The 25741-nt window shown below is 44.8% G+C and overlaps 1 protein-coding gene across 2 annotated transcripts; it reads right to left on the bottom strand.

Annotated features, from left to right (window-relative positions):
• On the bottom strand, window positions 1–25741 carry KCNK12 (potassium two pore domain channel subfamily K member 12). 2 transcript variants are annotated; one of them, XM_053936964.1, is made up of 4 exons: window positions 25378–25741; window positions 6679–7570; window positions 3071–3189; window positions 1–2366 (listed from the first exon to the last, which is right to left on the bottom strand). In XM_053936964.1, exons 1-3 carry the CDS (start codon window positions 25727–25729, stop codon window positions 3153–3155), a joined length of 1281 nt encoding a protein of 426 aa, XP_053792939.1. In that variant the 5' UTR covers window positions 25730–25741; the 3' UTR covers window positions 1–2366; window positions 3071–3152. The 2 variants fall into 2 exon arrangements, with proteins under 2 accessions (XP_053792939.1, XP_053792940.1); XM_053936965.1 differs by lacking the exons at window positions 1–2366; window positions 3071–3189 and having other exon boundaries at window positions 4143–7570.

The following is a 25741-nucleotide window of genomic DNA, read 5'->3' as shown; positions in this document are numbered from 1 at the left end:
TAGAATTGTAGCATTTTTATTTTTGTAAATAAACAATGTTTACACACACACAGAAACCCCCCCACAAACAATCCCCAAACCATTTTTTAGACGTTGTGCTTTCAGATACTGAGGTTTTACAATAAAACTGGAACTGAATTCTTGCACTGCCTGTGCAGCCCATGCATGATGCTACGAGCAAAAATTTCCTGGACATAATTTTACTTGCATGGAATAGGAAATGATACCCATTGAGAAAACCTGGTGTTTGATTTGCACATTGTCAGAAATAGCAGTAATTTTTTCATGTTGTTTATGTATGTTATTATAAAAGCATTAATTTTGCATTGACTCACTGGCTTTAAAAAGTACTCTTACAGTCTGCAAAGTACAAAAGGAATATGGAGACTTCTTTGTATTCCTTAGGTTTGAAAAAGCATCACCTGCTGCAGGTCTGATCCTGAAAACACTTGGGATGTCGGGATGTTACACACTTTGAAACCCAGCTACATCCTCATGCCAAATCTGGGCTTGGGAGCTGGCTGGGACACACCTGGGTGTGTGACATGGCCCTGGGACTAGGAGGACTTGGAGGCATGGCAATCTGCACCTCTGATACACCCAAAATACAGATCACCACTGTAAGGGACCAGCACAGCTGCTTTCCCAGTAAAAGCTGGGCAACTGACCTCCTAAAATCAGCGCTGAATGAAGGTAGTGACTGCGTGCGGTCCCTTTTCCCACAGGAAAAGCTATTTCTCACAAAATACCCCTCTCCACGTTCCAGACGAGGTAGCTGAGCCCACGATGCCACAGGAGCCCCTTGGGGGGGTGACAGTGTCACAGCGTTGTGTGACGAGGAATAAACGCGCGAGCGAATGCAAAGCAAGTCTTTGGTTTTCTGCTGGATTTGCTGGGCAACACTTCCAAGCTTCCCCCTTTCCCCACGCTTTTCACTCCTCAATAACAGCACGCTTGCTGTGTTTTTTTCCCCTCGTGCTAAATTGCCAGACTTTTTTGGGTAATCTGCAATGGACTGTATCTGTATTACCTGGATGAAACACAATACATTTGAAGGCTGCACATCTGCAGCCCCACTTCAAAGCTAAACTACACCACTCTGGATCCTTAGAGTCGAAAGTTAGGATTTGATCTTAGACCCCTTTTTGCCTGTGCAAAATGTAGGGCAATTGCATTTTCTTTTTGAGGGTTTAAAGAGATAATTTAACTAAAGGGTGGATGTTACCCATTTAGCAAACAAGGAGAGAAAGAAAAAGGGTATGTGTCTTTATTGGTAGCTGCATTCAGACTGTGGCCATGTAAGGTAAAGTAATTTCTTTCCTTCAGTGCCATTGCTACACAACACATTTATAATTCATAATGAACCCCTTACTGTGTACGTGCTAACATGCATAGCCTTTGTGTCAAAACTCAGTGGAACTGTCCATACTTTCCTTTATTTTCCACAACGTAGTGCTTCTCTTTTCCTAGCATTCATGAAAACATAATTTGAGCTCAAATATGGACATGTTCACAAAAAAAAAAAAAAAAAAAAAAAAAAAAAAAAAAAAAAAAATTGCATACTGCTTGTACAATGTGCAATGCACCCTTCATTAGTTATTTTGTGTGAGTCAAGTAGTAATTTTTCCTAATTGAATTTGTTATGTAACACAGCATTTATTGTATTATTTAAATGTAACACTGCAGACGTGTGTTGGTTTGCAAAGGCACATTAGCAGTCCAATTAGAGCAGCAGCCATACCCGCAGATTTGCTAGGCTAGCAATCAGCAAAGTATGATTTTGTTGAGATTAGCTCTGAACATTCACTGCGATGATTTGCCACTGAATATTTTTCAAGTTAAAGGCTAGAAAAATAGTAAAATGTGAGAATGGTCTCATTGCTACAGCTAATTTCCATATAGTCATAAATTCATCCCACACAGGCAATCAGGTTTATACTGAGCCCACATGCCTGGCTATATGACCTCCACTGCTGCTAAAGTCTTTCAGCAGCAAGGCATGACTGAAATATGGGTAAATGGTCACAGTATACTCAAATTTTCACCCACAGAAAGCTGGGGAGGAGAAAAGACTGAGGGCCAGGGCTGAAGCTGTGCTGGGACAGCAGCACTTCACCAACAGGGGCATTTCTGCGTAACCTGAGCACGGCACAGGGCACCCCCAGAGAGCTCTAGAGGGATTCCTGCCTTCCACCAGTAATTCTGGTTGCAATCAGGAGCTGGTAACCGCCTAAAGAACCTTTGTATGCATTGCTGTGCAATGCTGCTTCTGCAGGGGGGCAAAGCGCAGCCTGGTCCCTCAGACACTGCTCTCTGCGGCTGAGATTGCTCTGAACATCTGCACGGCCTGAAGGATGTCCTCTGCACTGCAAGGAAATAAAGAGCCATTTGAGTTTTTTTCAAAATGACAACTGTGCTTGAAGATGGGAAGAAACCAATGAGAACCCGATGACATCTTGGTGTGACTCCAAACTTTGTCCCAGACACACACAGGGAAGACAGACCCTGAGATGTCAATGTAGTGACTCGCCAAATGCTACAGGTTTCACAAGAAATTATTCCTTGTGACTGCTCTGTGCTGACCTCCGGGGTTAAGAGAAGATGTCACTTGAATTTGGTCATTGTTGCTCATCAATTTTCACCTAAGCTTTAATTTTCATCTGCAAGGTATTAGTGCAGGTGCCAGGTGAACGGGGTATCTCCTTCGTCCAAGCAGCTCACACCTGTGCCATTGCTGTTCTCACTAGGGGCCAGCTCACAGAGAAGTCCTAATTCCTGCAGCCCAGAATGCTCTTCCCTGGGCTCAGGCAGAAGAGCAGTCTGGGGGACAGGGTCTGAGCTCAAGTCTGTGCTCAGCCTGCAGGCTCAGCAGGCAGCTGGGATGTCTTGGTCTGTGTCAGTGAAGAGTTACTACTGCTGTTCTCTACAGGGTGGTGCAGAGGGGGTTGTACCAGGGAAGATGAACTTTTAAAATCTAAGTCAACTGTACTCTTTCAAGGCTACCCATAATTAAAAAAAAAAAAAAAAAAAATCAACCAATTTCAAGAATGCAATACAGCTCCCAAGTTACCTGAAAAGAAAGTGCAATCTAGTGCAGTGTGCTTTCAACTTTCCCACTCTGTTCCTCCCATTTCCTTCTGATTTCTTGTGCTTCAGTCTGTGTCCAGGCATTGCTGGTATCTGCTTTGTCTGTGAAAATGAAATACCAGAAGGAATTGCACTTGGTGCAACTGGTGCACGTTTGGGGGTTAATTCACCAACGGAGCAGGCTGCCCTGGGGAATCCCAGCTGGACCACGCACCATGAAAGAGGAGTTAGGTGCCCGAGCCTGGCAAGTTCAAAGAGGAGCTGTCATTAAAAAAAAAGCTAAATGAAGAGCACAGGGGACTAGGAAAGACTGATCTCTAACCTCCTATGTCCTCTTGGCTCATGTTCTCATGCACAAGGGTGATGGGTGCCCAGGCAGGGCTGGCAGGCTGAAGAGTAGAGATTTGGAACTTGGTTTCCATGCATCCTTGGAAAATGCTTCTGCTGCTGAATATGAGGGAACTGTAAGGCCACCCTTCAGCAGATGCTCCCCAGTGATAGCCAGGTCAGCAACTGTGCTCTGACCCTCTTATCAACTGAGCTTTGCTGAGCCAGATGGGTTGGGGGATTTTTACAGGACTTAGATACGACCTGGCGGTGCCTGTGGTTGACTTATGTCAGCATCTGGGGACATGAGACGTGCAAGCAGCAGGGAAATAACTGGGCATGCACTTCCTCTGAGGTTAGAGACAAGCAGAATGGAGATTATCAAGGACCTTGGGTGTAAGCAAACATTAGATCTAAGTGAACAGAGCAGCAATCTGATGCCCAAATTCCTTGAGATGCCCAGCTCTAGGAGCTGGTCCGACTTCCTCTGGAGCTACTAGGAACTGCAAAGGGTGCTGCAAAGGCACCCTTGTGACTGATGGTACCAGAAACACTTGGAAACATTTCAATCATGTTACAGCAGACTTTGTCTGCCTTTGCCTGGACTCAGAAAAAGTACAGAGGAGGTATGTACAATTTCGTATTACTTCGCTGTATTTGCCAGGCTGGAATAAGTAGTTTGAAAACAATTCACAAATTTACAGTTTAAAAAGGATCCTAATCATGGTTATAATATTTATCCTTTAAAACAGCTCACTGAAAAAAAAAAAAACAAACCTTAATTTGCAAACTTGTTACCATAAAAATAAGAGTTCTTGAGCTCACAGAATGTTGATACATTTGAGCATGTTTTTACGAGCAAAATAATATACAGGCAATTCTGCTGTGGCTCGGGGCCCTATCAGTTCAAATTCCTAAGCTCTCTGTGACAGAGCCTGTCTGCCCTGATTTATGTAATAGTTCTAATGAGTAACAGTCCCCATGATGACAAATGCACCAAGATAAAACCCTAAGAGAGGCTGGGCTGCAAAGAAAAAAACAGGGTCCCATTCACACTTTTAATAAACAAACACATAAATCATCACAGTAAGAGATTTACCTGTGGGGGTAATCCCAAAGGAAAATAACAAACTTTCATTCTTTTGGTCCCCTGCCTGTGCTGTTTCCCTTGCATCTCTGGAAGGCATCTGCCAGAACTCGGTCTTCCAGCAGTCAGATCCTTTTCCAGACTGTGACCTGTCTCTGTACATCCTGCCTAAATTTATCCTTCAGTGGCCTTCAAAAGGAGCACCAAACACCTCCTCCTGCCTCCTTAAAGAGGAGGAGTGCACAGACAGGAAGGCACTTGGAGATACGGACCTTGAGGAGTCTCTCTACCACCAAGAAAGCTCCTGCCTCTTGAATGCAGCCCCTACCATACCACAGAATCTGAAGTGTGTCTGTGCCAGCTGGAAACACATTACAATCATCACTGCTTGTTTCTGGCCAAATGCACCTTGATAAAAGCTGTGACATTCACAGTGTGATACAGACCCATGTGTGATGGTTTATCTGCAGCTCTGATTCCTTTTCGTTGGGAAAAAAGATACATTCACCACCTTAATTCAGCTGGCAGGCTCAGGTGTGCAAAACCTCAACTGTAAAGTTGGTTTTCCAAGGCTAAATTCCAAAACATTTTGCACTGCCACAAATTTAAAAGAAAGCAAAAATGATGGCTACTCCAAACCTATGCAAAACAAAGTATATAGAGTAAAATATCTAAATAAAACTTCATGGAAATATTTTCAGATATTTCTAATATTCCTAGTTTTTGTTCATCAGCTTGTTCAATTTATTCGGTGACCAACCTACTACTCATGGTCTTGCCTACAATTTTCCAGTAAGTTTCCAAGAGAAGGCTTCTCAGAATACAACCTTAAGTTTTGTTTCTTGCTTGGAATCAGCAGAAGCCTTTTTATTATCTTCACAGTGTAGTAGAGAGAATTTAGAGAACAGGTCCAGAGCAGTGCATGTATTTTTGAAAGAGGTTTGCAGCAAATCCTCTGCATCCACTTATCATGCTAAACTACACAGTCCAGACCAGGTTTGCTTTTGGCTCTTCAGTGGTTTGGGCTAGCACACGTTAAATATGGCTTAAGATGGTAGCAGCAACAGCCAAAGGCCAATTTATGACTTGGTATCAACATTTAGGGGGAAGCCAGCTTCTGGGGGAACTCCAAAGCAATGCTCTTCTGTACTCTTCTGTACAACCTGCACAGCCAGATTTGTGGGAAACAAGTACAGGGCTGGGGCCCTCAAAGAATTGCAAGGAAATGATCTGCATGAATCTCTGCAACAATACTGCAGAAGTAAAAGATGCAAATTTAGGACAACGGAGAGCCTACATTCATTTTAGTGGCTTATTTCAATGAGAAAGTAAGGAAGTAAGCATTTTTGTGGTGATGCAAACATTTGACATCAGAGGTGCACACCAGCTTCTCTTGCATTAAACGCAGTCAGTTCTGAAGATGCCAATTGCCTGTTTTCTGTTGCTCAGTAGGTAGGAACAGTTCTGCACACTTTAACACGGTCCTTGATAATCCCCTGACTTTTAGGAGTTAGGTGGCAGGTGGTCTTTCAGACAAGCCTGGCTAAACCCCATCATTTGTAGGAGGGGAGTTCAGCCCATTCCATCCCCTGCCACTGAAGTCAGTGGGATTATTGAAGTGAAGCACAGTCACCCTAAAGGTGGTGTGACAACAGACACCTACGTGTAAGTCATGCAGAGGCCTGCTACGAGGAATCACTGAAGAGCATTGAGTACAAGGCTCAGGACCAGATCCAGACTTCAGCAAACTGGGAGATACTGGTTAGCCAAAACTTACCAACCCCATGTGTGAATCTGGGGTTGCAACTTGCCTGCTTTATGCCTTTAACATACAGTTGGGGTTCAGGCGCTGTTCTGAAGAAGAATATGTTGGTTTTGACACCATCCAAGCCATGCACACCATCCCTCTGTAATTACACCAGATTCTGCATCAAAGACATCCAAATCTCATTTAAAACCCCCTCAGGGGAAAATTGTAACATAATGGTAAAGATCTCACTGCATATTAGAGAAAACTTATAAAACCCCCAGAAAGTAAAATACTGAACACCCAATGACTACCAAGGCTGTCTCTGAAGTGTAAAACTTTCCAGTAGCTTACAGTGGCAATTCCACCCTAACCGCCGTTTTTTTTTTTTTTTTTATTTAAGAAACAAATGGAATTCCAAAAACTCTACCTAGAATCACTTGTTTCTGCCAAGCGGTTGTTCATGATGGCCAGAGACCCCACCCCCGCGGAGAAACCGTTCTGTCTCGTATTGATACAGACATTCCTCGGGTAGCCGTTGGCTGTCTCGGACAACTGCTTCTGCAAAATGGCCAGCGAGACTTTACTGGACGCCGTGAGCTCCCTCATGGAGATCATCTCTCCAGAGAGCCTCCTGCCCTCGGTGTCACTGTCGTACTGTCCGTCAGCGTCCATGGCGACGTTGTGGCGGCGCAGGCGGGCTCCTGGGGTGATGGCGTTGCGACGGCTGAGGCGGGTACTGGATTTATGGCACTTTGGGCAACATCTGCATTCGAACTTTTTCAACACCCAGTTCAAAATTTGTTTGATTACGATTGAGATGACATTAAAAAGGGAGTATATGCAACATACTCCCATTAATATAAACATGAAGTTCCCGAATCTGTATAATCCCTGATGCTGGTACACAGCGTTTTGGTTGCTTACCAAATCTCCAAAGCCGATGGTGCTGAAGGTGACAAAGCAATAATACAAGGAGTCAACGTAGTTCCATCCTTCCACTGCCGTGTACATGGCGGAGGCGCAGCAGGAAAGGGCAATAGCAAAAATTCCCAGGATCAGCATCACGTGGTAAACGGACGGCTTCCAGCCCACGAGGCTGCCCACCCCGGACACAGCTGGCCCCCTTCGGAAGTTGGGAGGTAGGAGACCGCTTCTTCGCAGCTGTCTCTCGTAGCACGCCTTCATGATAAATGCCAGGAGGGAGATGATGCGCTCCAAGAAGAGGTTGAAGAAGAGGATAGTCCCGGCACACCCGAAAAGGCCATAAACGATGAGGAACATTTTTCCAGCCACGGTTGCTGGCGTGGTCATTCCAAAACCTACGGTGTGGAGTAAATGGGCAACGTTAGTGACACAGGTTTTTGTGAGTAAGCTCACGATATATGTACTTTAACAAGGCTCCCGTCTCACTGGACAAAAGGAGTGCTATCTCTAAGTCAGCTCAGGCCAACACGAAACCGAGTTTGGTGAAGAAGGAAGAAGGCACCAAAAGTTCAACGAGATGACTGGAACTCAAAAGTGAGAAAAAAAAAATCCTTGCAAGATGAAAGGGTTATTATCTGTATTAACAGAGCAACACCACTCGAAATGCAGGTGGAAGACTCACTGAGCCCAAACCTTTTCAAGGTGGGATGAGGTGAAGAGGCCACTTCCCTGCTCCCACATGCGTCAGCCATCACGACCTGACAGAAAGTTTAAGTTCTCTGTTCACAAGCTGTAACCCAGTGTAACATTTTTGTTATAGGGGTCTGATTATACCATTCCCACTGAGAAGATGTAAGTTTTCAGGTTGTATAACAGGAGAAAAAAAAAAAAAAAAACAAACCACCTTCCAAATATTGAATACTGTTTTAAAAATAACAGCACTTTTAAGTCTCTTCCAAATCCCAGCTGTGACTAGCCCACCTGGTATCATCACAGAGGGAAGGAGAAGCCATCACGCCACAGAGCTGCCTGGCAGACTGGGGGCACTGGGAACTTGCAGATGGATAATTAGAGCCAGGAAAAGCACTGCTGCACAGTTGAGCAGAAAAATCAGAGTATACAAACTCTGTGAAGATCCAGCAACAATATTAATTCAACTCTTCTTCATATGAATTACTTATTGTAATATTACTTATTATTATTACATTACTCACACACAAAGTTTTGTAAGTAAACAGTAATGCCTTGTAGCTAGCAGACGGTTAAATATCAGCAAAAGTGAACTTAAATTTGCATGCAAATAAATACAGTAATTTTACTCCATGTTATTTGTTGATACCAGTTATCTTATGAAAAAGATTACATACATTTCACATCCTATCTCAAGAAGATTCTTCTGAAACTCAGTTCTGCAGGTATTGGCTTTTTTCTGCTATTCTTCCCTGTAAAATGACTTGGTGGCTCAGGCAAAAAACATATTGACAGGATTGAGATGATTGCTTATGTCCCATGAATAAATAACCACATCTAATCTAAATTACAGTTTTGTGAAAAATCCACATTCCAAAATTTCATTGCTGTATTGTTCCACCAAAATACCGAGCAAGTAATGTATTCAAGGAGGTAAATATCAACACCAGACTATATAAACAGAAGCTTGTGAAGGAAAAGCATAGAGCATAATGAAATCATTACAGAGCATAATGAAATAATTAAATCCAGTTTATTACCTTGACACACCTTTATAAACAGCAACAGGATAATATTGTGTACATACAATGAGTTGAGGCTGCTGCTTGAAATCCGTTGATCTACTTTTGCAATGGCTGAATTTTTCTGGCTAGTTTATCTGTGCTCCCTTCCTACTTTGTTGATAGAGAATTTCCCATTGGTTGACAGAAGAATGCAAATGCCCATGACAAGTAAACTCACTTGTATCTTTCCAGTGACATAAAGATGAATGAGGGAAGCGGTGGTCCTACTTTCACAACAGATGTGGCAGGCTCAGAAACAGCTGTGCAAGTCAGCCTACACCTCATAATCTGAGTAACCTGATCTAGTGAAAAGTGTCCCTGCCCATGTGAGTAGATGACCTTTCAAGTCCCTTTCAACCCAAACCATTCTATGACTTTATGATCAAGAGCATCATTGTAAAAAGAGTAATTTGTGTAAAAGTCAGTGAAAAACTTGCACAGTATTGCCAGAAAATATTACCAGAGAGGTCATTACATTTTGCTTTCTGGACACACCGTCTTCTCTCAATTTTGCAGTGTTAACAAAACCACCTTTGAGCAGACCTCACAAAGCCTCCCGTGGGCGCTGGGAAGTTCTCAGTTCCTTCTTCTCTGTGGGGTGGACCTGTTCTCTGGATTGAGCTGGCTGGTAGCAGGAGTCCTCTCATTTAATGATGCATATCCAAAAGTGCCTGGTCCCCTGGAGGAGCCAAGGGAGCCTGTTGTGGTTGCCAGCTAGGGATACACAGCCAACTTGTTATGGAGAAGGCATCTGTTTGCCTGTGCCTTGTCAGCAAAGCACTTAAACATGTGCTTCACAGCAAGCATGTGAACATCACCATCAAAATAAATGGGTTTATTGTCACACATACGGCTAGACACATTTATTAATTAGGAAAAAAAAAAAAAGAGATAGTGACAGTTTGGATCGAGCTGTAAATGCGCTGAAGCCTTTTACTATTTTCTGGTGATCATTCAAGAGAGGTGATGAAGTTTTATATTTTTGATACTGTTTGTTTCATCAAGATTTTCTGAAGCAAAATGCTTCCAAAATCCACTATGTAGTTAGGCAAGGTGAAAGGGCCCATCACAGCAATGAGAATGCTAAGGAATACATAAAACAGGCAAAAAATGAGGCTAGGCAAACCCTGAATCATTTAGGCTGGAAATGACCTTTAAGGCCATTGAGTCCAACTGCTAGCCCAGCACTGCCAAGCCACCACTAAAACACATCCCTTAGGTCACCAGCTGGCTGAGGGAAGCAGTCACAGGTCTTCCTCTGCCCACTGTGTTTGTCCCTTGGTGTCACCCCCAAGCACGAGGAGCTGCTCCTGGTGTGTTCTGTACCTCACCTCTGAGCTCAGCCCCTGCCCAAGGGTAAGAACACCGTGATGCCTGGATGAACCAACTCATCCAGAACTGCCTATGCTTCCAACACAGTACAGGGAAAAAGCACAGCAGGGCTTTGTGCTTTTCATGGCCCTGAGACATATTTCACAGGTGCCACGGGGTTGACTTCGTGTGGCTCAGATGCAATATCTGAACCTCCCTCGTGCCAATTCTGCCCCACCACCTCAGATACAAGCTCTAATTTCAGCATTAATTTCAGCTGGTTGATATTTCTTCTTTCCAAAGAGAATTAGTAGAAATGAGCTGATAAAAACACTCTTCAGCAGCCTCTCGCTGTTAAGTGCTGGCATTTAATAAGACCCTCATCCTGACTTGCATAACAGGTTTGTGGTTACAATTCTGCTCATCTGGAGCTTTAAATTACTTAAGCTAGGGATGGATTCAAGAGGTAGAACAGATGGACAAACTTGTGACATATGCTTCCTGTTGCTCTTGCTTTCTTTTCTTTTACCCATTTTCTTATGAGTAAGAGATGGTTGATGCCAGAAGACAGAAAGGAATAGCAGCTTCAGTACTTGTGAGCTCTTCTCTCAGTCAAATTACTTTGGCAGTTACCTTGTCTTACTACATTTTGAGATTAAAGGGGGTGACAGTTTTGCAGTAAAAAAAGTATTTACTCAGAGATGCAATGACGTTTTGGTCGCTTCAAAAACCGAACACAAGGAAGTCACAGGAAACAACACAAGAAAGGGCATAATGTGTCCCTGCCTCTTTCAGCCACCCCAGTTCTTCTTATAAGCCATAGGACTTCACTCACACAGCAGGTCAGCACACTGGAGCAGTCATTTCAAATCCCAGAGTGAAAACTCTACTTAGATCATCAGAGTAGCATCACCTCTATACCACTATACAACCATCATGTAGTTACATTTAAGGAAATCAAAAGAAACTAAAATGGTTGAAAGTAACTTTTTAAACAAATGGCTCCTTAGAGATAAACAACAACAGAGACAACTCTAACCAGAACGCTGCTTCCAGAGGGAAAGAAGTTCTTGCAACATAAAGGCTAAGAGATGGGGGTTACAGAACACAGACAGAGAAAAAAAGCGCTACCAATTTTCATGTTTTCCTGCTTCCTGTCTTTTTTGCACTTGCTTTACTTCATAGCTCTCCAAAAGTCCTGGCTGGTCTTGACTGACACATAAACCATACTATACACGTGTACAGGAACCAAACATCCTAGTCTGAATCCCATGTTTGGGTTCTGTTGCTTCCTTCCACCCTTTCCCACCTGTTAGCATTTCATCATTATTTCCTCTGAGAACCATACCTGTATCTTTTACAACTGCCTCTCATTTATTCTCTAGCTCCTTACCACCTAACATCCAGAAACAGTTGCCTTGGATACAGGGTCACAGCTCGGAGCTGACAAAACTGCTGCACCCAGAGCTTTTACCCAAGGAGTGGGAATACGAGGAGCCAGCTCTTCCAACTGGCTCTGCTTTCCCAGACTACAAATGAAAGAAAAGCTTACTTTCCCTTTAACATCTTTCTCAATCTGCTTTACTAAAATACCCCACTCTGGGCTCAAACAGTAAATTATTTTAGAGCTTTTCTACTGCGAAGCCTTTAATTTAAGAGGTGCTGTAAAATCCCATTTGATCTTATTTAGATTACTATCTGCAAACACCTCCTGAACAGCAGCGGTCTGTCCAGCACTGTGTGAATTAAGAGCCCTTAAGCTGGACCCGTGCTATTTCTGAATAAATGAGATACAACTGCAGTTTTTAGGGCTGGCCTAACCTGTATCATACACAAGCTTGCAGTCCTTGGTGACTCATGTACTGGGACAGATATTCCATGGAGAAAAAACTGAGTGACCCTGCAAGTCCTGCAAATAAGGGCTGATTTCCAAATCTTTCTCTCTATCCATTCATCCAAGAAAGAGCACCATGATAAGCCTAATGAATGTAGTTAAAAACCACCCATGTCTCTGCTGGTGCTCCTTGTTTCCTTTCCACCTGTGAAACATTAGTCAGGTGTCTGAGACAACTGCTACTCAAAGGGAGCCACGCTGGCAGAACAGAGCCAGGAGATGATTAATTGGACTTCAAGGACTTTCAAAGAGCTGCAGGTGACTATTACAGGCTTTCTACAGTACCAATTTTATTCTGTTTACATACAACGGTGATCAGGTTATTGGTTATCCAAAGTGCTGTGATGCCTTCGTGATCAGTGAACACCAGAATCAATCACCCTCGGCATTTCCCTGCTGGCCACGCTTTAAATCACAAGGCTAAAAGGTCATGGCCACAGATTCATTCCTCTTTGATGTATGTTGGTTTTAAAAGAGTTAATAGAATTGTAAGAGGGGTGAGGAGGGGACCCCACAACCTAAGGGGAGGTTGCCATGTGTGAAACAGCCAGAGCAATGTATTTAGGGTGAAGGATATGCTGGACTGAGGAGTCAGGGTGAGGTTTCATCTCAGAAACCTCAACTGTTACCACCTTGATGGGGTCTGAGGCACTGGAGGTGATCCCAAGGAAACCTCAGGGAAGGAGAGAGGAACAACCTCCTCAAAACCTGGCTGCTCTTGAATGTTTAACTTCTCCTCCTCACAGCAGGTTTCCTAAGTGTGTTTTTCTAAGCTGACACCTTCTAGTTGAGCTTTCCAAGAAAGATCTTCAATCTCTAGTGGGTACTCAGCAGGCACATTTGTCAGCTTAAGTGGCCTAACTTTTGTACCTTTGAGTGACACATGGCCCTTAAAAAGATCAACACTGGGGCTTCAGCTTCATCACCAGCAGCAGCATTCCTGCCCTTTTCACCCAGCAGAAGCAGGCAAGCTGTTTTTCTCAGCTGTACTGCAAGTTGCCCTGTCTGTGTACAGCCTGCAAAGGAAGTGCACATCAAAGACCAACCAAACAAGTCCACCCTTGCTCACTACTACATGCCATTATCCTGAAGACAAAACCCAATAAATACAGAAGGAGGTCTGCTGATGTTGCTTTGGCACAGAACCAAGGCAAGGAAGAAGCAGAAGTGTCTCCAAAGCAGTTTTATGGTTCCCTGGCTGGGGCCAGCTGCTCTTTACACACTTTGTACAAGCAAATGGGGACTGACTTGTGCCAAGCCATCAGTGTTGCCAGCTGAGCAGCAGCTCTGGCCCAAGGTCTCTCTAAGCAGGCCCCCCTGAAGAGGGAATACATGGGGAGAGTCACTGGCCTGAGGCTCAGAATCTTTGGCAAGCTTATGTTCAGTTTTCTGGCTAATCCTACTGCAACAAAACATGGTTTTGAATGAGGGAGAGGGAGCCTCTCCTAAAAGGAGATGGTGGAGAATAAAGCTCAGAGAAAGATGAAAATCAGGAGCAGGAATCAAACTACACAGAGAACAAGAAAGTCAAGACCTACAAACTGGCACTATTCTTGCTGAATTGACTGTAAGGGGATGGATGTGTCCTGTGGTGTGACAATCTCCCTTCTCTCCCATCATTAACATGATGTTCATAAACTTTCTTTCAATACTTAAGGTTTTATTGTTCTTATAAATAATATAATCTTCTTGTCTGCTAAACTCTTGGGGCCAGTCTATGGTTTACAGTTATAAAAATCAAGACTGAAATTATTTTCTTCATTTTATGCTGCCTTTCTTGGACAAATCTTCAGTGAGATGCTACTAAATGTCCTCCTGTTTTGTCAGTTTTCCTGCCCCCTCGGCACAGCCAAAGCACTCTAATGGCTTGTTAAAACAGAAAGAATATGGGCTAGTGTTGCCTAAATTAATCCTAAACCACCTCACAAAGGAGGACTTCCAGAAAAAGGAGATGAGGGCAGGATGTTCCTTCCTTTGGTGGCAGCCTCTCCTTGTACATTGATCTAAACGAGCCCAGAGCTGCTTCCTTGGCTGCCTCCACATCTGATGATTGCAGGGTCCTGTCTCTGGCTTGTTTTCCTTTCTTATCCTAACAGCTGGGGAAAACCATTTTTTTGTGATCTCCTCTGAAATGGTGGTGCTGTTAATAATGGAAAAATATATCCCACACGCTCCACAGTTGTTTGACAAAGTTCTGTTACTGTGAAAAAAACCTCCCCTTTGCACTACAGGCGTAGGGTCTTCACACTCTCCCATTAACAGCTGTCAGGGGGGGGATCAAACCCCTGCTCATAATCCAGGCTGTGAGAAGAAGCATCTGCCTTGGCTTACTGCACTGCCCAGGATCACCTAAAACCCAGGGGCTGCTGAAACCCCACCAGAATCAAAGAGGAATGAATATGTGGCCATGACCTTTTAGCCTGTGGTTTAAAGCGTGGCCAGCAGAGAAATGCCAAGGGTGATTGATTACTTACTGCGCTGCCCAGGATCACCTAAAACACAGGGGGTGCTGAAACCCCACCAGACACAGGAAACACCCCTGCATTTAGAGTAACTGCTTTAAAAACGACACAGAAAACAAAAGTGTGGTAACCAGGAAATATATGAAGCGTGGCTCCGTAACCATGGATATACATGACAGTGGAGCTCATGGACCCCAAGAATCACCAATTCCTTCTCACTCTTGAGATGTGTCCAAATCTGAAGCCATGCTCTGCCACCTCCCCTGACCTTCCTACAGTCTTCATGCAGCTGATGATTCCAGGTGAATATTGTTCCAAAAGAAGATTTCTGTTGCGATCATAATTTTTCATCCTCTAAAGCTGCTTCCATTCTTATTTCCCTATGTGTTTTTGAGAATGTTTTTTTTTGTGTGTGGATGATCGTGTATCCAAGCAACACACTAACAGAAAAAAGCTTATGCCCTGTCATTTCAAACATTAGCATTCACACATGCTTTTGCTGTTTACTGAAACTTGCAGTTGCATTTCAGATGTTTATGTACACCCAAGGTTGAGCCTTTTTTTTTTTTTTTTTCTTCTGAACTCCAAGTGAAAAAGGGTAATGGCATCCAAAATCTGTTACATTCTTGAGATGTTATTGGCTTCTAAAAAAATACTTGCACATGTACTGTCACTTCAGTGCCAGTATATCTCACAATACTTCTCCTTTCAGGCTGAGAAACAGCATTATCTGCATTTCACGAGTGATCTTGGGTCTGTGTCATATTTCCCTGCATAAGGAGTCTGATAGAAGAAGATGCCACTCGTGGGCTTTCTGAGCCTTACAGATGGCAAAGGCTGTTCAATGGTTATGTTGTTGGCTTATCTTTTGACTGGATTAAACAACAGACTTGTGGCATATTTTTCTTCTGCCACTGGTGTTTGTGTAGGTAGGTGTTCAGAGAACAGCTGTTTCTTCATAGTTGTCTCAGCTATTCTGCTTTACAAAGAGTTTGGCTATAAAGATATACCCAAGGGATAAAACCATGAAAACATCCTTTCCACTGTTAGGCCTTTTTCTTGGCTTTTTTTCTTTTTTTTCCAAATCTCTGTACAAACTTCCACAGCTACAATTTAATGAAAAAAATCTTTGATAAACCTACCTGGGCTTCTTAATGGTTTAAATATACCTTCATGGGTCTCTTACTTTAAAAAGTTTCAGCTGAAAGCAGAGAAGCAAATTCTCTCTCTTTTTGCTCAGGCAGCTCTGCCAATACATTCATGAAAGCACAAAGATTTGATTTTAAGTTACTGTAACAGAAATAGAGGGTGACAGGACTGCTGACTAACCAGTTATTTCCCATTTTCTACTTCTTCATTTAACTCCTCCTTCCTTAGTATGCATTTCCCTTGACTATTTTTAAATTTAATGATACTGAACAACTCTGCCACACTACCAAGACAATTCTGAGCTTTTGATTTTATCTGAGATTTTCCTGGTCCTCGCAGCTCTGCCAGTAGCAGCTTTTGTAAACTAACAAATCACCATATCAAACAGCTTGTTTCTGCCTCTCTCATGAAAATCACAACGTGGGTTTAAGACCTTTACACTGTCACCACTCCCTCCTATTTCCATTGGGCTTAAAGCAGACCTGACTGCATGCACATTGAGCACGAGTGACACTGCGTTTTTTGTTTGACCCCAGGAGAGAAATACATTGCTTCCACAATTCCCAGACTGAGCAACAAGATGACAGAATACATAATGATGGCATTTTATCTGGCTTTAACTGAAATTTACTGAATTAGTTCCTCACTCAGCTCTTGCACGGACAAATTTCTTCTAGCTGCAGCTTCTGCCGAGATTAAATTTGCCTGTGTGAGATTTGAGAATGATTGGGAAACATTTGGCCAATAATTTCTAAAGGGCAAGAAGCTGCAGTGGAACAAGCTCAGAAAGGTTAAAATCCAGTGTGGGCTTGCTGTGGGGCTACAACTGTTTTCAAGGTATTACTGCTTCTTTCGTGCACTTATTATGGAATTTTAAACACGAGCAATAGCAGTTCCTCACCCACAATAAGTAATCCTGTATGTTAACATCAAACCATTCAATTTCTTGTCTTATTCCACTCCAAAGCTTTAACTACTTGTAAAGGCTGCTAATGCTTTGCCTTGTCTAATGCAATTAGATTTAATTTTCATTCTGCTTCTCATTTGATTCAAGAAAGATTGCACTGAAACCTTCCCATGTCTAGGTGTACCAGCCAGTGCCATCAACAGACCCACTGAGCTCAGGGGGATGTATTTTATACAGTAATAACAAGTGCATTTGTTTTATAAACCTGGTGTGCCAATAAAGTACCTCAGGCAGGATTTCCTAAAGCTCTGCAGACTGGTCTGCTATTGACTTCAGCAGAAACAGGCTATTGAGGAGGTATTTTATTTGTCTGGATTGCTATGCAATGGCCCCTTAGATTATAATTCTGTTTGTTACTAGAGTGTTTCTATTCACAAAAGGTTTTTATTGTCACTTCAAACATTTATTGTGCTCAGGAGGACTTTCACATTTCAGATGTTCACCAGCACAAACCCTAATTTTTGTCCTTAAACATCTTTACCCAAAATGCCCTCAGATATGCACTTGGTGCTGACACACTACAAAAACTGTCTCTTTTGATACAGGTAAGCAAGGCTTATTCAGATCATAGCCAAAGGCTATGTTTTCAATAATATCAAGCTGCTTCAGTCTAAAAATTGCATATGAAATGTTCTGAGCTGTTTTTCTGTTGCTCTAACCCTGACGCTCCTATGGCAAGAGGCAAAATTCTCTTTGACTTAACAGCTTCGAAGATAAGGTAATCCTGCATTCATTAAAATAAAGAAATGACATTGTATTTTCCAGCAGGCCGCCAGCAGTAGGTAAAGTTACATGAAGTTAATTGTCAACAGAACCACCCTGTAATTGTTTTCCTCTTCTCTCCACAATGAAGAGCAATTAAAGCCTGCATAAAAACAAGACAGTGTGCTGGCAAAGACGACCCCGTGGTACAAGTGAGAAAAAATTATGACGTGTGTAGGATCTGTGTCAAACTGAAGACAATCAGAGAGGGAGGAGACAAACTGAAAAAAGAAATGAGGGTCAATAGCAGGATTAACACTAGGGAAAGGGGACGAGGGTGAGGAGGAATAGAGAGAAACTGTAAAGCGTTACTCCTGACTTCTTTGGTAGTCCTTAACATGAAGGGCTGTAAAGACACCAAACAAATATTTGAAAGTTAATCAAGCAGACAAATCACCAGTGGAGAAGGGCAATACTAACTGGAGGAAGGCAGGAGAAGCTGCAGAAGTTCAGGCTGGGAAAGGCAGGTGAGCAGGCAGCAGTAGATAAGCACTATGAGAAGGAAAGGGGGAATACCCCCTGGAGAACAAAATGGGGGGAAGACTCCAGGCACTGGCAGGGCTCCATGGGAACATAGGCCATAGTGTTTCAAGCAGGATTTGGCTTTATGAGCCTGCAGCAAACAGAGCAGCTGATAAGCCCAGTAATTGTGATCCCTCACAGCTATCACAGGCACCATCACTGGTTCTCAGGGAGGCTGCTTGGTAATAGAGACGGACTGGCTGGAGGCACACGTGGATGGAGAGCTGTCAAAGGGCTGCTGTGGCACACCAGTGTCAGGTCTGCAACCACATCTACAAGCTCTTGTGAATGCACAGGGAACTAAAATAGAGGTATCTGCAGGACTATCACCGAACACCAAATGGAATGCTCTGCTAAGCACGAGGTACATGCTCACTAAGCAGACCTTGCTCCGTCAATGACCCAAGCTAGAGGGACCCTGAAGGCTGCAAAAAGGGAGAATCCATGATTACAGACTCCTGCTGGTCTTTGTTTTGAACCTGAACCAGCACCTCGTAAGGCAGTGTAAAATCTCCCCTAACTTCTGAGATGCTGGACCATACCTCATGTAACGCTGGGCAAAATTTGGTTTTTGGATGACTGCTCTACGAAGCTGTGGTGCTTGACATTTAATTTGGAGACCCCACATTTTAGTGCTCCAGCATCTCAAACTCCACAGCCATGGCAAAAACAAGTGCAATTTGTTTGTCCTTGGCTTCTCCATCAGTTACTGATGTTAATGTTTTGAAACATTTAGCTAGGGGTTAATATTAAAGAAACATCTGAAATATTTAGATTAACTAATCTGAAATGAAATGCTCTAGTGCATCAAATGCTTAGTTTAGATGACCAAAGCACAGTGAAAGCTTAATTTTCTGTGGCTGGCATAACCCTCCAGGGGCAGGCAAACCCTAAGAAGCACTGAAATTAAAATAATATTTTCCTTTCCTTTTCCTTTTCCTTTCCTTTTCCTTTTCCTTTTCCTTTCCTTTCCTTTCCTTTCCTTTTCCTTTTTCCCTTTCCTTTTCCTTTCCTTTCCTTTTCCTTTCCTTTCCTTTCCTTTCCTTTCTTTCCTTTCCTTTCCTTTCCTTTCCTTTCCTTTCCTTTCCTTTCCTTTCCTTTCCTTTCCTTTCCTTTCCTTTCCTTTCCTTTCCTTTCCTTTCCTTTCCTTTCCTTTCCTTTCCTTTCCTTTCCTTTCCTTTCCTTTCCTTTCCTTTCCTTTCCTTTCCTTTCCTTTCCTTTCCTTTCCTTTCCTTTCCTTTCCTTTCCTTTCCTTTCCTTCCTTCCCTCCTTCCCTTCCCTTCCTTCCCTTCCCTTCCCTTCCCTTCCTTCCCTTCCCTTCCCTTCCCTTCCCTTCCCTTCCCTTCCCTTCCCTTCCCTTCCCTTCCCTTCCCTTCCCTTCCCTTCCCTTCCCTTCCCTTCCCTTCCCTTCCCTTCCTTCCCTTCCCTTCCCTTCCCTTCCCTTCCCTTCCCTTCCCTTCCCTTCCTTCCCTTCCCTTCCCTTCCCTTCCCTTCCCTTCCCTTCCCTTCCCTTCCCTTCCCTTCCCTTCCCTTCCCTTCCCTTCCCTTCCTTCCCTTCCCTTCCCTTCCCTTCCCTTCCCTTCCTTCCCTTCCCTTCCCTTCCCTTCCTTCCCTTCCCTTCCCTTCCCCCTTCCCTTCCCTTCCCTTCCCTTCCCTTCCCTTCCCTTCCCTTCCCTTCCCTTCCTTTCCTTTCCTTCCTTTCCTTTCCTTTCCTTTCCTTTCCTTTCCTTTCCTTTCCTTTCCTTTCCTTTCCTTTCCTTTCCTTTCCTTTCCTTTCCTTTCCTTTCCTTTCCTTTCCTTTCCTTTCCTTTCCTTTCCTTTCCTTTCCTTTCCTTTCCTTTCCTTTCCTTTTTCCTTTCCTTTCCCTTTCCTTTCCTTTCCTTTCCTTCCTTTCCTTTCCTTTCCTTTCCTTTCCTTTCCTTTCCTTTCCTTTCCTTTCCTTTCCTTTCCTTTCCTTTCCTTTCCTTTCCTTTCCTTTCCTTTCCTTTCGAAAAGGTTTCATTTCAAGTATTTGGGTTCCTCCCTCCTGCCTTCTGGAATCAAATCCCAACAAACTTAGGATCAAAATTATTTAACCATGACCCTTCAGTGAGGACTCCTCAAGTCACCTGTGTAATTACATGGATGTATTCCAAGTAAAGCTTTATGTTGTTGCTCTCAACTACAAGAAAGCAAGCTGTGATTTAGATTGCTTTTCTGCTTAGAGCACCCAACCTATGCCCACACACTTGGGAAATTCCTATCAGTGGTACCCAAAGAAGTTAATACTCCCATGCAGCTATGGCAAGCAGAAAACATTGCTATGGTGACAGTACTTCATCTGAGGAAAATCAGTGTAGGATCAGAACTCTGCACAGAAATATGCTGACCACTGACCTGCTGCCCTCTGAGCCTCCTGCTCTTTATCGAGATTACCCGAGCGAGAAAATAACTCTCAGAAATCCACTGGCACATTGATCAATCAGATCTGCCCGAAACACCCTCTCATTCTGCCTGCAGCTTGTGTATAGGATGGCAAAGACAAATAACCTGACACTGCAGCTTAATAACACTGCTGGCTCCTCCAGCTGCTTTCTCATTCAGTTTTGATTATTTCTTAACTTTAAGAAGGTCCAATCTGGAGGCTACGCCCCCCCCCCCCCCCCAATCTGAAACCTCTGCAAAAACTGCCTGTACAAGCCCCAGAGAACTGCAGAGCCCTGAGGAGGTAACACTGCTGCTTATCAGGTGCATACCTGGTTTGGCTGTGCCCTTTTGGTTGGGCTGGCCCCAGAGACAGCGAGGCTGCATTCAGGGAGAGCAGAGAGCCAGAACCCCCCGTGGCTGCAGCTCTAATTCACATCCTGGAATACAACAATGATGGGACAAATATACTTGCCCCTTAAACCTCCAGACCATCGTGGTTGTTTGTGGGATTTCTCACCAAATTATCCTCTGCAGTGCCTGCTCTCACAGGCTCACCCCCTGGCTCCTGGCAGCGCAGTCCAACGTCTCACCTGTGCTTACTGAGCTGTCCAAATGTGCTTTGCACATCACTTCCACTAAATGATCACCTCCAGAACATCTGGACCGACAGATATTCTCAAAGACTATGATACAGAGCCAGAGGGTATTTTAGAAGTGAGTGGTTATGGTGCTTAGGTTGTGAGGCACAAGCAGAAATGCTGTGCTGGGTATGCAGGTCCCTACAGAGGAGCCAGAGATGAAGTGCTCTGACCCAGCTGACATCCTAAGCAAGGAGAAAACAGCTGCCAGAGCCAGTGAGATGGCAGAAAACACAGAATGCTGTGTCTCTTAAAAGCAGAGGATGCCCCCATCCCTGTGGGTGGAGTTGTCAGTCCACAGGAATATTGAGTCATTTAACAGGCTACCTCAGGGATAAGGCAAGTATGAACAGTCCTGCTCACTCCTACACTCCTGTTGTTGTGTCCCCAAAACCTGTAACCCCTGCACAGCTGTACAGAGAGAAGATCCCTGCTTCTTTTCTTCCCAGGGGCACTTCTCAAGCACATAACTCAGACATATTCCATCCCAAAATCATTTGCCCACAGTAGAGGTGCTGTAAAAAATATTTTATCCAAAAAAATCACTTTTATATGTCAGAGTACTTCATTTGACCTCATTTTTTAATGCCTGGTATGGATTTCTATAAATCAATTCTATCACTTGATTTTTGAAACATGTACTTACACATAAGAAGCTTAGAATCCAATTTAAATGGGTCTATGTTTCAAAATGTTTTACTATACAGGCACCTAAGATTTATTCTAACCCTTAAGAGAGGAAAAAAATCTGGGTACAAAATCTAGACTCATGTACTGAGTCAGAAATCCAGATCTTCAGGCATTCCAGAGTTGCCTGGTGTGCTAGGCAGAATAAATCTCTGCTACCAGAATATGGGGAAAGCTAGGACTGCTTATGCCTGCATCTGTAACATTTTACCAGGAAGAAATCTGGTCTGAGTTATACTTTTGCTTTCAGTCTTTAACAAAGTGCTGGGTACTATAGGTGGTTTGCATTTGGGGAGGGAAGGAAAAAAAAACAACTGAAAACCAAAGTTTACCACCAGTTAGACCAAAGAATCAAGAATAAATTTCACCTAGCTGCTCCTTAAAGAAATCAGAATAATAATAATAATTGCCTAGAAACCCAGTACCTTCTGGAGTGCAAAATAATGACTGAATAAATAGATGGTATAGTCCAATAGCAAGCAATCAGAAATCAGACTGAAGGATTTTCTTACATAGCTCTGAAAATCCTGATATGTCTAACGAAAACAGACTCAAAATTTCATTATTTAAGCACAAACAATACAGTAATAAAAACTGAATGCACAGAGTGCTATCAAGAGGGTGTTTTATGGACTGTAAGCCACATACATTGTGGGCTATTCAGGAAAATGCTTTAAAATTAGGATTTCAACTCTCACTTCTTAAAGACCCCATTAACATGTTTCTCACCCAGACTGTTTGACTGCGTGCCTGAGGATTTAGGGAAGTGCAGAACTGCAGCCAAGGAGACACCTAAGAGAGCTTGGCTCTGCAAAGGGCCTGCTCAAGGAGCATGGATGGAAGAGTTCTCTCCCAGCCTGGCTACTCCAAACCCCTGTGTTCACAGAAGGATGAAGAACTGGAGTCTTTCTCAGCCCACCTCACACAAACTCCAGGAGGACTTGCAGCCCTGTCCCCTGGATGACTGTATTGCAATGACTACACGTGAAAGATTTAGTAGTTTTATTAAAACTGTTGAGAACAGAGCGAGGGCTTGAAAAGACATAGCGAGATTCCTGCGAGTTGGAATCCTCTACAGATGAGAAGCTGAGTAACCTGTGGGTGATTTACCCTTGAGAGACACTGAGTTCTACTTGCTGTTTGTTAAGCAGTGAGTAAGGAAGCTTTCCACCACCTCACTAGGATAGTGGTGTGTTCAGCTGGAGCAATAAAGTTGCTTTGACACGAGTAACTGATGAAGCTGTTGAGGAAGGAAAGCTGTTTTGACTCTGCATGTCTGGTAGTTCCTGGCAAGGCTGGGTAGAAACAGCACTCTTGTCAATTAAGCATGACATGAAAGCAAATCAAACTGCTCAGAGCCAGGATAACGTGGTGTGTGAGCTGACAGTGGAATCAAAGGTAGTCCAGGTGGGCAGGTACATAAATGAGCTGGCTGGGAGGGAAAAAATTGGACCTTGAAAGAATGGCTTTGGAACTGCTCACCCAGGTGACACCTTGCTGCCCTGCCATTTGGGACCACGAGCCAGACAGCTTTGTGCACGTTTGACTAAGAGCACAGCGTTGTGTTTTAGTGGAACAACTAGTTAATTCATTGGGTTTTTTTGCTTTTGCTGGGTGCAACTGCCAAAAATAACCAAATACAACTGTGGGGTGGAAGAAGCCCTGCTGCAGCTGAGCTCTTCGTGGGCTTTGCCTCTACGAGCTGCAGCAGCTGGAAGAGGCACACGAAGAGGAACAGAGTGGGGGCAGCAGCTCCTCTTCATCTGCAGGAGCTGTCCATGTCCTGGTGAAAGCCATGCCCGGATGGAGCACAGCAGCCCCGGGATGCTGGGATTCTGGCAGACACTGCTCCTGCCAGGCTTGGGCAGTTTGGCACCCCCAGCACAGCAGCTCTGCCACGGCCTTCGCTGAGCCCACAGTCACAACTCAGCCTGCATCTCCTCACTCGGAGCAAAGCCTTGCTCTCTGAACTCACACCAAGTGCTCTAAGCAATCCAGGAGTAAGCCCTGGCAGGGAGCATTCCAAGAGAAGGTACGACTTGGGGAGCACATGTCAGAATCCAGCCTTAGCTGAGCATCACAAAAAAAACCTTCAGCCTCCAGCTCGCATGTGAGATGTGACATTACTGACTCTAAGGAGAAAGCACTGCCCTTGGTTGGTGCTACAGGAATATGAGAAACACAACTCATGGTTCTGCCATTTACACCTCTCAGGACCCGGCAAAACCTCCTGCAGAGTTCCTCAGTCCCTCTGCCCAGGTACAAATGACGGCAGGTGGGGCAGTGAAGTGGAGATGGAAACAAATGCAAAGTAAGAGGAAACATTTTACATTTCAATAGCTTCAGAGAGGAGAAGCCAGAGTTGGCAGGGAAGCAATGTGTTTACACATCACCTGAAGATTTCTGGTTCTCACAGCAGGTGTAATGAAAGAGTGGGTTTGTTAAAACATTGGCTTCTTTTGTTCACTCATTCTGATCAGTCAAAATTATCTCTTTAAAATATACGTTCCTGGGATGAAGAAAGCTTAATGCTTAATTAAAACAGTGTTTTAATGACTGGGCTACCAAATGTAATTGCAAAGCAAAAGTTAACTGGATTCTTCAATGCAAAAAGTAACAATACCTGACAACACTGCCGTACTCACCATCACGACTCCATTATGCTGATTAGTCATTATTGATAAAACATTTTCCATACCTAATGAATGTAAATGGAGTAATGAGCTGTGAGTTTCTTCCTCCACAGTAAAGGGAAAACACGACATTTCTGCTCAGAAGACACCTGGCTTCTCACAGAACTTAAAAACTGGCAGAGTTAAGACCGCTAAGATCTTGTATTCAGGGACAGGGTTTCTCAAGCAATGGTCCAAGAGCAGCAGATAGCCACAGAGTTAATTAAAAAAAAAAAAAAATCCTCCCACCAAAACTCATCGTTTGCTTTACAAAGTGCTGCTCTGCCTAAACATCTCTGGGACAGGAAAAACTGCAGCCGGCTGCAGCGATACACTGAGAACATTGTATTGTGCTGCCGCTGGAAGACACGCGACTTCGTGTGCCTCGCGTCTTTAAACACACACACATCCTAACTTTGCCAGCAGTTAAAGCCGGTACCGAGTTGAGCGGCCAGGCGCGGCGAAAGCCTGGCTCCGGTTCAGCATCTCCATCAGCCCGCTACTGCCGGCCCCCGCGCCGCCTCTCCCGGTACCGAGCCGTTCTCCCGGCGGGCGCACCCGGCGCAGGCAGCGCTCCACGGGCAGCCGCCAGCCCCGTTCGCTCCTCCGGGCCGGCAGAATGAAGAAGCCCGGCCGCCGGCAGCAGAAGTTTGTTGGGGAGGGACGTGGCTCCCGCGGCCGCGACGGCCGGCGCTGTGCGAACCCGCGGGAGCCGGAGCGCTGCGGGGCGGGAGCAGCGCCGGTCCCCGGCTCCGTGCAGCGGGAGCGGGGGGGGGTTGTGGGGGCGGTGGGACCGCGACTCCCGGGACGGGAGGTCAGCGGGGACAGAGCGACCCGGACGCGCTGCGAAGCCCCGGTTGCCAGAGCAACGCGGCGGCGCCTCTCCCCAAACTTTGGTCGCTATAACGACGGGGCCGGGGCCGCGGCATCCCCCGGACGGGCGGGTCCGCTCCGCGGGGCCGTCGGGGCGGCGCTCACCTATGGTGGAAACGACGGTGCCCACGAAGTAGAAGGCGCCGGGGAAGTCCCAGCGGGGCCGCAGGGCGTCGACCCGGATGCCCGCGGCCATGGCCGCCTCGTAGCTCCGCAGGAAGGCGCGCAGCTCCGGCAGGCTGATGTTGAAGATGCGGCTGAAGTTGTGGAGGGTCCGGTTCCAGCGCAGCTGCGCCGCCGCCTCCGACGGGCTCTCGAGGGCCGAGAAGACGGTGGCGCCGGCGCTCAGGTACGCCGCGATGAGGGCGGCCAGCAGCAGGAACCGCCCGTTGTCCTCGTTGAGGGGCGCCAGGCGCCGCCGGCGGCAGGAGCCCACCGCCCCCCGCGGGGGCATCATCCGGTGCGCGGC

This window comes from Vidua chalybeata, chromosome 3, assembly GCF_026979565.1.
Source record: "Vidua chalybeata isolate OUT-0048 chromosome 3, bVidCha1 merged haplotype, whole genome shotgun sequence".
Classification (NCBI taxonomy): Eukaryota; Metazoa; Chordata; class Aves; order Passeriformes; family Viduidae; genus Vidua; species Vidua chalybeata.
The sequence above is the reverse complement of the archived record's forward strand: the minus strand, read 5'-3'. Positions and strand labels throughout refer to the sequence as shown.

Coding starts and splice junctions, on each gene's coding strand:
- KCNK12 (XM_053936964.1), bottom strand. CDS start 25,729: ATGATGCCCCCGCGGGGGGCGGTGGGCTCCTGCCGCCGGCGGCGCCTG. Junction 7,571..25,377: donor CACCGTCGTTTCCACCATAG/GTGAGCGCCGCC, acceptor TCCACACCGTAG/GTTTTGGAATGACCACGCCA. Junction 3,190..6,678: donor GCAGAAACAAGTGATTCTAG/GTAGAGTTTTTG, acceptor TCATTTTCACAG/ACAAAGCAGATACCAGCAAT.